Below are 14,737 nucleotides of genomic sequence, written 5' to 3'. Positions count from 1 at the left end.
AGGGGGCTCAGGAATTAAGGAATTTAACTGGTGACCTACCTTTGATGATTGACTAATCTGGGGAGCCACCAGAGAAGAGTGCTGATGAAACCTGAGTGTTGTATTTTGTAGGCTCCAGTTAGAAGGTTTCTTAATAGGAACAAGTTTTACATAACGTCCAATAGACTTTTTCTGAGGCTGGAACTTTTCTGGGCTACTCATTGCAGCCAGCTGTATCATCCTAACAGCACTCAAACTAGAAAGGAAGGACCTAAGAATATTCATTGCACTGCCCAGGATTCCCAGATGATAAATTGGAAGGAAGACTGTGCCTGTTGTAGTTTGGGTTTGTGATAGATCAAATCCTGAGATTTTGACTTTATGATTTAGAAAGTCTGGATCTCATGTGCCAGGCAGAGGTTTTGCAATTGCCCTCATCAAAGATTGGGAAGATGCTCTATCCGTCTACCTCATGCTGAGCTCCTCTCAAGTCAGTAATTGCTAACAGGCTTCCACATCTGGAAGTGGGTCTGCTTGCCACATGCGAGAACCAACAACTTCCAGGCTATGTATATCCAAATCTGGATATTCAAGCAATAGCAAGAGATGCAACAGTTTAAGACTGGAATGAATGGAGGATGATATAGCTTTTTCCTTCATTTTCTCAGACTTCAAAAACTTTGAACAATCTACTAGCTTTCAATGGAACTGCTTGCCTAGTGGCTCTGAATTAGCTAAACAGTCATTGGTTCCTTATTTCTTTAACAATAGGTAAGAGAATATATTCCATTGCCATCCATATTTTTCTATCCCAGACAGAATGGGAAGTCATCTATGCTTCCTCCTTTCTGAGCTGTGACCTTCACATGTGGATTTTTAAATCTAGTCTGCTGTGAAGATTACTTGCCTAACATTGTTAGGTACCAAGTGCAAAAACTATGAACTTCATTATCCAACATACCAGTTCATATGGGAAATGTGGTTAGATTGCCTCCTCACTTGAGAGCCCAGTTGAAATCTGTTGTAACAGTTTTACATTTTATAATATTTTAAGGTCAAGCGCCAACCATCCAGAGAAGAGCCTTTATTAGGCTCAGAGGTCTGGATAAACTAACCCTTTATGATAATAATAATAATAATAATAATAATGTCAAGCACCTTGCTATTTCAACAACCATGGTATAAGGTAGCATTGGCGGAACCCTTGACTTAGGGTTTTGAAATCGATTTTAATATAGAAATTGTATATTCTGTTGTCCAGTCTTTTATTGCACAGGTCAGCTCCTGCAAGGTTTCCCCATTACCTGGCCCTTGAACAAGGTTCTTAGACTCCTGTCCTCCCCTGAATTCATGGGCCCAATACAACTGAAACTTATATGGCCCAAAAGGCAGTCCTCTTGACTGCTTTGGCATCAGGGGCTAGATTAGCATACTGGACTCTTAGACAATGTAAACATTTCACCACTCATACACTTACATGTCCTTTACATGTCTCCTGGCTTATCATTCTTGGCCAATAATGAGGATTTTTTAAAATGAAAACATGCCCTTTTCTGATAAAAGAACTCTGTATTTCATATAAGATATGCCCAGTTCAAGCACTTAAGGTTTACCTACTTAGATATCATGGCAAACATGCCAGACGATCCTATTTTTTCTACACCCTTAAGCAGCGCCTCAGCGGCGTGGTTGGTATGGTATTAGCGCCCCACCTCGGTGGTCGCGGCTTCAATTCTCGGCCATTCCATTGAGGAGTGAGAGATGTGTGTTTCTGGTGATAGAAGTTCACTCTCGACATGGTTCGGAAGTTAGTAAAGCCGTTAGTCCCAATGCTGAATAACCACTGGTTCCATGCAACGTAAAAGCACAATACAAACAAACAAACAAACCTTAAGCAAACAAACCACTCTATGTGGGCTGAGAATTATTTTAGTGTTCCTCATGAAAAAGGCAAACCCTCACTCCTTTCCTAAGTCACTTGGCATCCAAAAGGTGATTACTATATTGTTAACTTTCTTCAGAAATGTTTTCCTCGAAGAAGTCTTTGAGTGTACTGAGTGGTTATTAGAGGCAGTATTCCTGAACTGGTGAAGGCGCAGTAATCCATCACATGACCCAACATAATTAGGTAATTCACCGTAGAACCACATTTGTAGGTTCATATGTTCCCTGTTCTTTATTGCCAAACCCTAATTTGGAATGAAGAAAACAGTTGATAACCTCTGACTTTACTTTGCATCAGAAATTCCTGAAATACAGTGATTGTCAAAATAATAAACTGGGTAACTGTCATACCAATACCTTGAAGAAAAAAGTCATAGAAAATACATGAAAACATTTTTTCTTACCTTCAATATTTTGTGGGGTTTCCCTTCCTGTTCTTTACCTCCTTCAGGCTCTTAGAGAGGGATAGGGCAAGATTTCGAAGGGTTTCTGGGGATGTTTTCCCATACCTCTCTGATAGCAGCTTCAAGGTTGGGTAGGGAGGTGACGTCCTTGCCTTGCAGTGCCTCTATAAATTGTGCCACAAATTTTCTGTCAGGTTGATGCAGAGCTGTTTCCAGGCCAGTCACCTGTAAAGGGAATTTCACAATCCCTAAGCCACTGCGTGACTGATTCGGCAGTTTGACACGGTGCCCCATCTTGCTAAAAGATGCGGGACCCTGTTAACTTGAACAACTCTCGGAGATGGTCGTTTAACAGCTCATAATATATGAACTGAGAAACTGAAGTTTCAGGTAGAATTACAGGTGACCCTAAACCCCTATCATCAAAGAACTGGGGTGTTTTACAGTCCCCAGGTAGCATGGACTGGTCCTTCTCTTCCTTCAGTCACAGTAAATGTCACTTCATCCAACCTGAGAACATCGAGCCAGTCTTCCTCATTCCAATTAAAGTATTTTTTAGCAAAAGCAACCCTCCAATGCTTCTGCTGAAGGCTTAAAAGGGGTTTCTTTGTCAGGCAGTGGCACGTGTATCCAAGTTCACTCACACACCAATTTATTGTTCAAACAAAACACTCGGCAAATACACCAGGCTTCAATTCCTTCACTCTACGAGCTGTTAAATGAGGATTTTTCCTCTTAAGTCCCTTTTCAACACAACACACTTGTAGCCCTTCTACAGATCATACAGGGGCACCCAGGCCGTTTCAAAGTCTTAGGAATTTCCAAACTCTCATCATCCCTGAACATTGCCACATACTTTCGAACACTCACTAATACTGGTCTGATTCACTATATCTTTGGTTTGAAAGCCAGATTGCTTCAAAACTATACCCCATGGCGGGGTAGTGCCGTCAGTGCACCTCATGCGGTGCACTATAAATATTATACTTTAGGTTCTTTGCAGCGTACCTTCAGCCTCTAGCTGCAACCCCTTTTGTTCCTTTTACTGTACCTCCTTTCATATTCTCTTCCTTCTATCTTACTTTCCACACTTTCCACACACTCCTAACAATTGATTCTTAGTGCAGCTGTGAGGTTTTCGTCCTGTTACACCTTTCAAACATTTTACTATTAATTTATTTTTCAGCACTGAATGACCTCATAGGTCCCAGTGCTTGGCCTATGGCATAAATTCTATATTCAGTTCAGTTCAAAGCTATTATTTTCAGATGATAAGTCTTTTGTTTTGCCCATAATAAATGAACAATAGCCACTTTACCCAGTGCAAGGTGGTGAAAATTGGGGAAGAACAACAGCACGGTCACGCATGAGATACTATCCAGGTGGTAGTCACCCTCGAACTAAATGATAAAAAATGGGAATGTTATGCTCAGTAAGGATGCACAGAAGTCATCAAAGCCGGCACATTATTCTAAACTGAATGGCATTACCCGGTTTATTATTGTGACGAGTACTGTACTATTGCATGAGAGTAAGGGTTGTCCTGAGATATTACTGGGGAAGGCACAATAATCCTGTATCCAGACGTGACATGATTAGATAAGTCACCTTTAAACCACAAAGAATAATATATATAAGCATTGGTTCAAGTGTTGTTTTCTGTTCTTTATTGCCAAACCCTATAGGTATCCAGGGTAAAGGAAATCATTGATAACCTGTGGCTATACTTCAGACCAAAAATTATTCTAGATTTTTGGGATTTATTTATTAGCAGCTAAGTCATTTCATCACCTGTTAATTTCATTTGTAACCTCCTTTGAGATTGAACAGCAGCTGCACTATAAGAAAAAAAAGTTTTCATGTAAGAAAAGTCTATTTTTGGTAGCAGCTGTGAGTCCTCAAACCCACCCACTTTCCATGACGAAAAGGCATGGGACTGGTGTGGATGTTTATTTTGCACAGACCTGGCATGTAATGAGAATAACCAACGTACGCTGTTGTTACATCTGGTGGGATGTAGAGAGCTGAGACAGTTGCTGTAGGACCCCACATTTTTGCGCTTCACTTTGTCACAGATTATTGTGGAACACAATACATAGTACAATCACTTTTCCACTTGGGGAACTCTCACTAATTTGCGAATTTTCTATGGGTCTTATCTCAAAAATGATCACTATACGTATATACTAATTCAGGAGATGAAAATACCAAATTACATTATAATACATAATACGTACTGTACTTAATGAAATTTGTATATATTTTCTTAACCTTCAGTATATAATGAGTAAACTGAAATTTGTACATACAGTATTTTCATAACCTACATTATACTGGGTGAACTGAAATTTGTACATATTTTCTTGACCTAAAGTATACGTACGTACAAAGTAAACTTGTTTACAGTACACTAACTTCAGTACTGTACACATTGTATTACTTGAAGCTTTGAACTATATTGTAGCTTACAGGTGATATTTGCTGAACTTGTCAAGGCTGCACACACACTCTAGAATAAACAAAATAAATAAAAAAATATTGAAACAAACTAAGATGGTTATACGTACGCAACTTCCTGTATTTTAACCGAAACTCAGTGCCATAAATCACTGAGTTTCAGTTAATGGCAGTTTTCACTTATCAGCACCCCGCTGAGAATGAGAACGAAACCCTCACCGATAACTGGGGACTGCCTGTATCCCTTGTTAACAACGGGTTCCGTTCCCAGCCGAAGCCTGATAGTCGAAAATTGTCGTTAATTGGAGCATCCCAATAATTACTGTAGTAAATGGTGTTTGCCATGCTTTAAGCACTGATTGGCAACTATAAACTGCTTACCGACACCAATAAACCACTTACCAGTGCTAAAAATTGCTTACCAATTCAGGCAGGCCCTGGTTATCAGTGGGCTCAGTTAATAGCAATCCGGTTTTAAGGTTCTTATCTTGCGCTGTAAAATTGGCGATTTATAGCACCATAACACGCCAAGTTCCAGCACCGATAATAGAGTTATGGCATCATAACATACCTAGTAGAGGTGCCATTAACCGGATATCGGCGCCATAAGTGCCATGAATCGCCGAGTTTCGGTTAATGGCAGTTTTCACTTATCAGCCCCCCGCCAAGAATCGAACTCCCGTCGATAACCAACGCTTACTGGCACTAAAAATCTGGCTAACGACGTTGTTAGCCAAGAGTCTTAAATCCGAAACACCGTTAACAGATTCCACCGTTAAGTGGTGACTGCTTGTGTACATATAAACCAAAAGTTGAAAATTTTTGGTTATTGACGCCCCTGTTAGGTATGTATTGGCACCAATACCCAATTATCTGCGCTGATAAGTGGAAATCGGCACATCAGCACCAAAAATTGGTGCTGATGCTAGACAAGCCCTGTAAAACTGAATTGCCAATAACCGAGAACACTAGTAACTGAGGACTACCTGAGTGTGTATATATATATATATATGAATTTATTTATTCCAACAGGGGTTCCAGCAAGACAACAGCTCACATGATCAATTTATTAAGAGACATTTCGTGCCCCAAGACATTGGCACATCATCAGTCTGGAATAAAATTTCTTCTTTTAAAAAACATAAAACTAAAGTTTTTTAAAAAAATAAATTTTATTCCAGACTGATGATGTGCCAATGTCTTGGGGCACGAAACGTCTCTTAATAATTTGATCATGTGAGCTGTTGTCTTGCTGGAACCCCTGTTGGAATGTATAGCTGTTTGCCTGCTGTCATTGAATTTATTTATAGTAATCCCTCAAATATCTGGATTGGTAGAGCCAAGGCCGCATTGAATGGCAAAATCCAGTTAAGGGCAGGTTAAAAAAATCTATGGGTGTTCCAGGGTAATTCTGTACCCTTCTTTCCTAATCTTGTCAATACTACATAACTGTATATGCATATAAGCAATAAACATTACAGTGGACCCCCCGTATTTGCGTTCTCCGAATTCGCGGACTCATACATTTGCGGATTTCTCTCTGGAACATTTCCCCGGATTATTTGCGGAAAATTCGCCTATTCGCAGTATTTTTCTATGAGAAATATCCAGAAATTCTGTTTTTTTTTATCAATTTCATCATAAAATGCACTTTTTGTGATAAAACTATTAAAAAACCAGTATAAAAATTTTATTTGGTTTTTCTTGAGTTTTAACTAGCAAAATAGGCTGTTTTCAGAGTTTTTATAGGGGTTCCAACTATTCACGGGGGCTCTGGTACGCATCCCCCTTGATTACGGGGGGACCACTTAATACTATAAACTGAAAACTTTATGCAGAAGGCAATTATTTACCGTTTTGCCATATTTGTAACAAATATATACTGCATAATAAATACACTGAATAAAGAATGCAACCCCTTTTTTTTCTCCCTCTCTCTTGTAAATGACAAATCGGTAGGTAGGTAGCTTACCTGTCTTTACCCACAGCCTACCATGGTTTTATCATTAGAGTATTTTTTATACAGCAACTTTGTATCAGTTGTTACCATATTGTTTTGCCATACACGAAATACAAAATGTGCATGTGTGAACTGTTGACCTAGGCTAAGTGTTACACTCACAGTATCCATTTGCATAAGTCAAATAGGCTATTACAGCTGTACTTAGTATGAGTTATGTTAAAATTGAATAAAGTAACACATTTATCCATAACTATCTTTTATTGATGAAATGTTTAATATTAGTGAAGTTCATTGCATAAGTAGGTACCAGATAAAAATTTCAAAAAATATTTAATAGGGTAGACATTAAAATCCTTTTAGTGGACTGTATAGTATTGAAATTAAGTTGGAATATTTTTGAAAGAACTAAACCAGAGAAAGTAATCATTTATGTTTGATAAAAAGGTCAGATTGTACAGTATATGGAAAAAGAATCGCAGATGCTAGATTATTTGCCATTTGTATTATCACACTGCTAAGATTTTTCCATTACTGATACTTCTTCAGGATTACATGAACTACTGGAGGAATCGTCGGTGCTAGCATTCGCTGAATATGAAAGATGGGAGATGTGGAAATATTGGTGGAGGGAGTAAAAGTGGCTTTTTGAATCGAATTAGTAATGGTAGTGGATGTGGTGTTCGAGAAACTGGTCACCCTGGATATCAACACCAGCAGCCCTCCACATTCCAGCAATACCAAAACAGCACCAGCCCAATGTTGGTTCATCACAGTAATGCTCATCATCAGCTTCTTCCTCATAGCAACCACCTCCATAATCATCATCACAATCTAAGATCTCCCCCATCACCTCTTCATCACCTTCACCACTACTCAGCTAGAGGCAGCAGTAGTAGTAGCAGCAGCAGCAGTATCAACAGCAGTGGTAGAGCCTCAGCAACTGTAACTACCACAACAACCACTACCAACACACCACCACTGGGTTTTGACTTAGTGGGCAACTCAGGGCTTGGCGCATCTCTCTTGTGTGTTACCAGCTCAGGGCATAATGAACTGGCAGTGTGTGGGCCTCCAGCTCAAGATGTGGCACTAATGAATCATGGTGGGTGCCCTGCTTGGTGCTCTCACCGTGGAGGCCCCCTACAAGGGGGAGAAGGATGCATGGATGGTTTACGTAGAGCATCCAACAGGCTGGCGGACTTTTTAAGGGGCCTTTTTAACTCTTGATGGTTGGTATTGGTTATGTTAGTCTATTACTGGATTAGTGTTGAATGTTATCTTTAAGTTTGTTCATTTTATTTTTAATTATTCCATATCCTATGAGCAAGCTGAAAAAGTAAAAGTATGGTTTTCAGAAGCCCCTTTAATTGCTAAGTTACAAAAAAGTGCCATTATCATTTATCTCATGCTTGATCTGAATCAAATACTCCTGCTCAACATCAAGACGAGCTGGTTGCTGTGAGAAGATAAATAAAAAGCATATGATTGAGGAGAGAAATAAAGAAGCTGATTTTTAATATAGGAACTGCTATGATGAACAAGAATATATACAGTCAGGAGAAACACTCTGATCTACAGGTGACATGGTATTGCGCTTATGAAAAACATTACGTAGTGTGTGGAGTCTGGAAAAGTGGTCAGCTCATTTTGATAAAAAGCACATTTTTATTATGATGCTCATTACATTATTTGTCATTTTTATTATTATTCCATTATTATTGTTATTAGTTATTATTGTAGTTATCATTATTAGTTTTCTTATTTGTACAGCTGGCCTTCCCACTCCCGTCCGCCTGTGTTGTGATCATAGGGCATGTATATAGCCCAACCCACACCAGTCTTTCACATTCAGCGGCTGACAAAGCTCTTCACATTCTGATGAGTTAGAAGTTCAATAAGAAAAATAAATGTTATGAAAAAGACATTGTTGGATATGGGATTTTTCTTTTGTACACCAGTAGATTTTTATGAAGCTGATAGTTTAAGTTTTTATGGTCAACAAGCCATACATAAAGGTGCAACAAGAGCTACTAGCATTACTCATCATCTACCGAGGTTTGTTTGCCGCTAATTTTATATACTGTAATATCAGACTGCCTAGTCGTGAGCATGGTGTCTTGTACAGCTCACTCTTAACTAACTATTGAAAAGATCTCATGTACATTGTTGTTGATACATGAAAAACTAGTAAACGACATGCATTTTATACGGTTATTACATTACAGTTATAATGTTTGTTGTGTGGGAATAGTTGATATATTAGGATGACTAAGAGGTGTTTAGAAAATGAAACATTCCCACTAAAACATTAATGCCAACCCACCTCGTCTGCAGCAGCTAATTTGACGGGAGGTTACCAAACTATACCAAGTGCATCTCAGTGATAACATGTGATAGACTATACCAAAGGTGGCTTGAAATGGCAGTTGTGTAGTGCCAAGAATGAAAGGTAGTGGCTCCTATCATGCCTCTAGTTCTGAGGATGGCACCATGGTTGCTCATTTAGGCATGAGTGCATTTTTTGTTGAACATGGAAAAATGGTGCAAATAGTAAACCATCTTTTGGAATTAGCTGAACATTAGATAGTCACCAACATTCCTCAGAGTTTGAGAAAGGTAATCAAATTCCACAGATGATGCTGACTCATAGAAAATACAGTGATGAACAACAAAATTTAATTTGGGCATATAATATACTAATTAACAACATTCAATGAATGATCATCAGAAGCAATATTGACTAATCAACTTTGTCATAATACATTGGAATTTGCTTTGGTTCTGTAATGGAGCAAATTTACATTTTAATTGAATTCATAAAAGTCTTTTATGACAGATTAAAATGTTTACTTTAATTAGGTATAGAATGTACTTAAACCAGATCTTAAGTTGATGTTAGGTTTGAAAAAAAAAAAAATAAAAAATGCAACAAAATTGCTAAAGAAAAAAACTAAAGTTAAAAAGTTGATAAAAAAAATCCTCTAGGTTTCCTGCATGCTTGTTTAGGGGAAAGTTGATGTAAGGTCTTAGAATAGTCTTTGGGGGTACACAGGTTTTGTGCATGTATGAATTAAGTGTACATTGTATGCATAATTTTTTCATGACTTGAACATGTGAAAAATTCAATAAATTACTTTATTTTCATAAGAGTACTTAATATTGTGTTGGACTGTGAGGTAGAATCACAAAATTTCATGATAGGTAAATCTGGTCACAAAAAGTTAAATGGAAGATTTTCAACATGTAATAGGTTTGAATAACTGAATCACGAAAGTTTGGAACGTGATAAATGCATAAATAAAGGCATAAGCCACGAAGGAAAGTGAAACACTGGAGTAGCTGCAAGGTCTTTCGAAAGATCTTGCAGCTGCTACAGTGTTTCACTTTCCTTCGTGGCTTGTGCCTTTATTTATGTAATAGGTTTGTTTCAGGGATGTAGCAGGCAGTTTTAATGTGTGCCTGTTGCATTTAGTTATCATGAATGTTTTAAGCTGTAGGATTTTTGCTTTTGTACTATATTATAATTTTGGTCATCTCAACACTATTGCACCGTTTTTTGAGGGAATGTCATTGTTTAGTTTCTTTTACTTTTATTTTGAGAAGGATATCCATCTGTAGCAACTTTAGTGGCACATCAAAAGTTTTGTTTTTATTTAATGTAGTAAACGAAGTTTGAAATTTCAGTTAACTATTTTCAAAGAGGTAGGGTAAATTATTGATGTCACTATTTTATGCTTTGAGTATTTTTAATGATGAATCACTGTCTGGAAACTTCATCCTCTCTAGATGATGCAGCCACCTCCAATTCCTGTTGTGCTGTGCCAAATTTATTATTATTGTATGCATTTTGATATATGCAAATATAGTTTATTATTGAAGCTGTCAGCAGACTTCTCTCAAGTTTAGTTCTCAGATAAGTTTTATAGATTTGTTTCTGTGACATGTTGTCATCTTTTACAATACGAAGGTGCAATTTTATAATAGCAGATTGTGAAGTAGCTCTCCCTTTCCATTTTTTAGAAGGAATATGCCTCATACATTTCTTACATAGGTGTAAGATAAAAGACTTGAAGACAAAACCAAACCACTGCCATTGTGTATTTGTATGTTGTTGAGCACTAGTGACCTGTCCTTTGGCAAAGGCAGCTAATGGTGGAAATTGTGTGAATTGTGCTCATATGTTGAATATATTGTTTTTTAAATCCTGAGTACCATGTGTGGTGAAGCACTAAAGTCACATAATTTTGTTCTGTTTGTATGCAGTTTAGCTGAATTTTCACTGAGGTGTAAGTAATTTATAAGTACTTTATGATAAATGTTATTCATTGCTATATCTCTTGAATTTATAGTTATTATCTATTTGCAGTGCAGATATATTGAGAGTCTGAGAAAAAGAGAGAGAGAGGAAAGTCAAGTTTTGAATGATTGTTTCAGTAGAACGTAATAGAAAAAATATATTTTCTGTTATAAGGAGTTGTAGTCATTAACAGAAATTTGCTTGATTTACTGTACTTAGCATAAAACTATTAATGAGAAAAAGTACATTAGTGACAGGGAAACTGGGTTTTGAACTTTGTATGTAGCAGAATGACCACTACCAGTGTGTTTCACTTTTGAAGGGTATGAATTGGGTGCGCCTGTATGGTATGTGCATTTATACTTTATACAAGTGATGATTAATTTGATGATAGGTTTTCAAAAATTAAATACAAGAATACTGAGAGTTAAATAAAAGCTAAATTCAAAAGTTATCAGAAATATTGTAGACATGATTTGTAGACCGGTTAGTTGCAAAATGGTTGACCACCACATTTGTGGCCAGATGTACCTCTCATTCAAATTTCAGTTTTGAATAGGATCAAAGTTTCTAGTAAACCTCATATTATAATTCAGAACTACATACTGTATTATGATACAATGCTTGTGTAACTGCATTTCAAAGTATATAAGAATTTTATGCATGTTAATCATTTTTCTTAGGATATCAAAATCTATCCAGGCATTATACATACTATAATCTTGGGTAAGCATTCAAAAGGTACAGCTTTGGTGATGTTTTTGTTCTCAGATGTTAAGCTTGAAAGTTAAAGTCGTGAATTGGCAAGTTAGTCATTTTTGGGTGGTGGTCATCATGAATACAATATTTTCTTTGTGCTAAATTTTCATATCAGTTTTCAAGATTTTATGCTTTTCTGTGAACAGCATTAAGAATATATGGTAATCTGTTGATTATTGGCCCCAAAATCTTACTTAGTATTGACTTACAATGAGTAGATTTGGTGAATATATAAATATATATATAGTATATATATATATCTATATACAATTGGCAGAGATTTTATTGTGATGTAGAAAGAGATGTTAATTTAGAATTGAATTAACAAAGTTATTGTCCTAGGCATGGCATTACAGTATTCATGTGGGAGAGATTGTAATTCAAGATATCTATGAGAATATTTGGTATTTCTCTAAGTTGGAGTTTGTCATGTGAGCTACAAATTTAAATTAGAAGTGAATACGGAAGATAAGAAGTGTTATGAATTGGATGGCAAGCCTTTTGAAGCATGCTCCCATATGTGCTAAATAGCTATTGATGACAGAAAATTTTAGCATGATTGACTACTATTTTGCTTTGATTGGGATCAGTAATGAAAAAAAATCTACCTATGATTAATAAGAAATAATTATCATTGGATGCTTTGCATGTGTTTGGCAAGCAGTTGTTGGGAGATGAAAACAGTGATTATCAGGACTTTGGAATAATAATGTGGGCCTTCCATTACCAAGCTGGATCCCCAAAGGGCTACTTGTGCATTAAGTACAGTACTTTAATATCATATGTCACACGAGTCTTGAATATTGGTGCCTTCTGCCAGCCTGGGGACCCTTGGGCAACTCCACAAACATTATCACATCAAACTATGCTGAAAGTAGCAGATGTTTTAAAGAAACCCAGCCATTTGTATAAAAGGTTTATTAGTTCAGATTTTATGAAAAATTTTGCATTTAAGATGATCTTGGTTTTCAGATTTATTACCTAGTTATTCTCTCTGAGACAAATTTTCTTGATTGTCTTGTTTCTGGAGTGGCCTCTTGTAGCATAAATGATCTTAGGTGAAGTCAGTTTAGGCCTTACACACTGTTTTGATTTTTGTTGTATTTTTTTTATTTTTCTGAAGGAGGTGGTTAAGCCTTTACAGTGATCTTGGTGAGGTCTAAGGTGGCTGATACCCTAAGTTTTTGTTTGGATGTACGTATGAACAAAACATAACCTTCAGTGAGAAAACATTTATTGCCAAATTTTTCAAGCTCTTTTCAATCATTTTCTGTTTGCTTTCATTCAGAAGACCAGTGTGATCTATGTCTCATACAAGTTCTGCTGGCTTAGCCCTTTCTGTTACCTTTGCCATATATCTTTAATTTATAATTGATGAAATTTCATATATTCATGACAATATTTTGAAAATAATCTTTTTGCCATTAGAAATTATTTGTGATGTACATCCTCTTCAGGAACAACCTTTAAACGGAAAGCATTTTAGTTTAGTTTTGTTCATAGCGTCTTTTTTTTTTTTTACTTTTTGTTTGTTTGATTAAGAGTTTTTTGTGTGTGGCTCTTTGTAACATAAGTGAATGTTGTATGATATGAGAACTTTTGCATTTTATATAGAAATTGTAGAATACATTTCACAGGTAGAAAGTTATTGTAATTCACTTCAGAATCTCCAATGAAAATAAAGCCCTTTTTCACCAGGTGTTATAATTTTTGTCTTGTTATTTTTTTATAGTTTACATTGGATGTATCCAATGACAACAAATGCCAGAATATCAGCAAGTGCCTTTTCGTAACATAAACCACACTTATTATTTTTTGCTAAAAGAAGGCATATATACCATGTAAGGATGCATCCATCAGGAAGATAAATGTGAAAAATACAAGCTTGAGTATGGTCATATATATCACTCTTGTGCAATTATTTCCAAAGCAAGTAATATTATTCATTGATATAAACTTTTCAGTTCATGTCTGTATAACAATTATAAAATCCAGACTTGCTCCTTCTGCAAGAGTTTTTGGTTCTGCTGTCATGTACATTTCTTAGCTCTCTTGTGCGTGAGATTTGAATTCAATTGAAAATACCTAGTTAATATAGAGGAAAGATTATTTATGTTCAGTGTTACTTTAGAAAATAGTAATTGAGAATATCATATTATGTTTGTGAAATAAGAGATCACTGCAAAGAGCTGTGAGTGATGACCAAAACAATTATGTTCATACATGGAACAAACCTTGGTCTTAGTGTAATGATAAATTCTCTGGCACTAGCTGGAGTGCGGTTTAAAGCAAACAAGTTGATGGCAACTGGGTTGGCCAATAGAGGAGACGGATGAAGCTATGCAACCTGCCTTACCTTATAATCACATCATCAGCTCAGTTTCTCTCTAGGCATCTTTGTAGCAAGATGTTTCAGTGCCTCTCTTCTCAAGAAGCTGGTTATTTAGCACTTCCTGCCCACCAATGCCACTTTTTTTTTTTTTTTTTTTTTTTTTTTTTTTTTTTTTTTAATCGGGGCTATTGTTTCCCCATCATCTTCACGAGTTGACCATACAGTTCGGGGCATAGGCCCTACCATCGCTTTCAAGAACTTATTGGTTCACAGGATTTGAAGGCAGTTAGTACATGGCTTCACCAAACCACCTTCACATCCTGCTAATTGCAGAATGTAGCCCACAGGTCCGAGGGCATTTTTTTTTCTTGGGTCTGGTGGTGGCTGCTCAACAAGTTGTGTAGCTCATCCAATGCCTCTGGCAGGACAGTTAGTATTTAACCTGTGATGGTGGGTATGAAAATGGGAGTGAATGAGATGGCTGGTCTTCTTCCTTTCTCTTTCTTTTTCTCCTCTACCAGCAGGCAATAGAGAGATTAACTCCATCATACCAAGGTTTGTTCCTTATGTGAACAAATGACAAAATTTAGATCAATTTGTAT

General features: G+C 36.7%; 1 protein-coding gene across 4 annotated transcripts in view; it reads left to right on the top strand.

Annotated features, from left to right (window-relative positions):
• Window positions 1-14,737, top strand: part of LOC135212171 (AMMECR1-like protein) — a 70,248-nt gene that overhangs the window by 44,416 nt on the left and 11,095 nt on the right. For 3 of the 4 annotated variants that reach the window (XM_064245606.1, XM_064245602.1, XM_064245605.1), the window contains one exon: window positions 7,294-13,500. The exons of the other annotated variant lie outside the window; for it this stretch is intronic. In XM_064245606.1, the coding sequence (XP_064101676.1) occupies window positions 7,294-7,329 (36 nt within the window). In that variant the 3' untranslated portion in view covers window positions 7,330-13,500. Of the gene's footprint in view, window positions 1-7,293; window positions 13,501-14,737 lie in introns of those variants that run through there. 4 annotated transcript variants of the gene reach the window in all.

Source organism: Macrobrachium nipponense, chromosome 40 (assembly GCF_015104395.2).
Source record: "Macrobrachium nipponense isolate FS-2020 chromosome 40, ASM1510439v2, whole genome shotgun sequence".
NCBI lineage: Eukaryota > Metazoa > Arthropoda > Malacostraca > Decapoda > Palaemonidae > Macrobrachium > Macrobrachium nipponense.
Note: the sequence above shows the minus strand (reverse complement) of the source record. Positions and strands in the feature narration are given on the sequence as shown.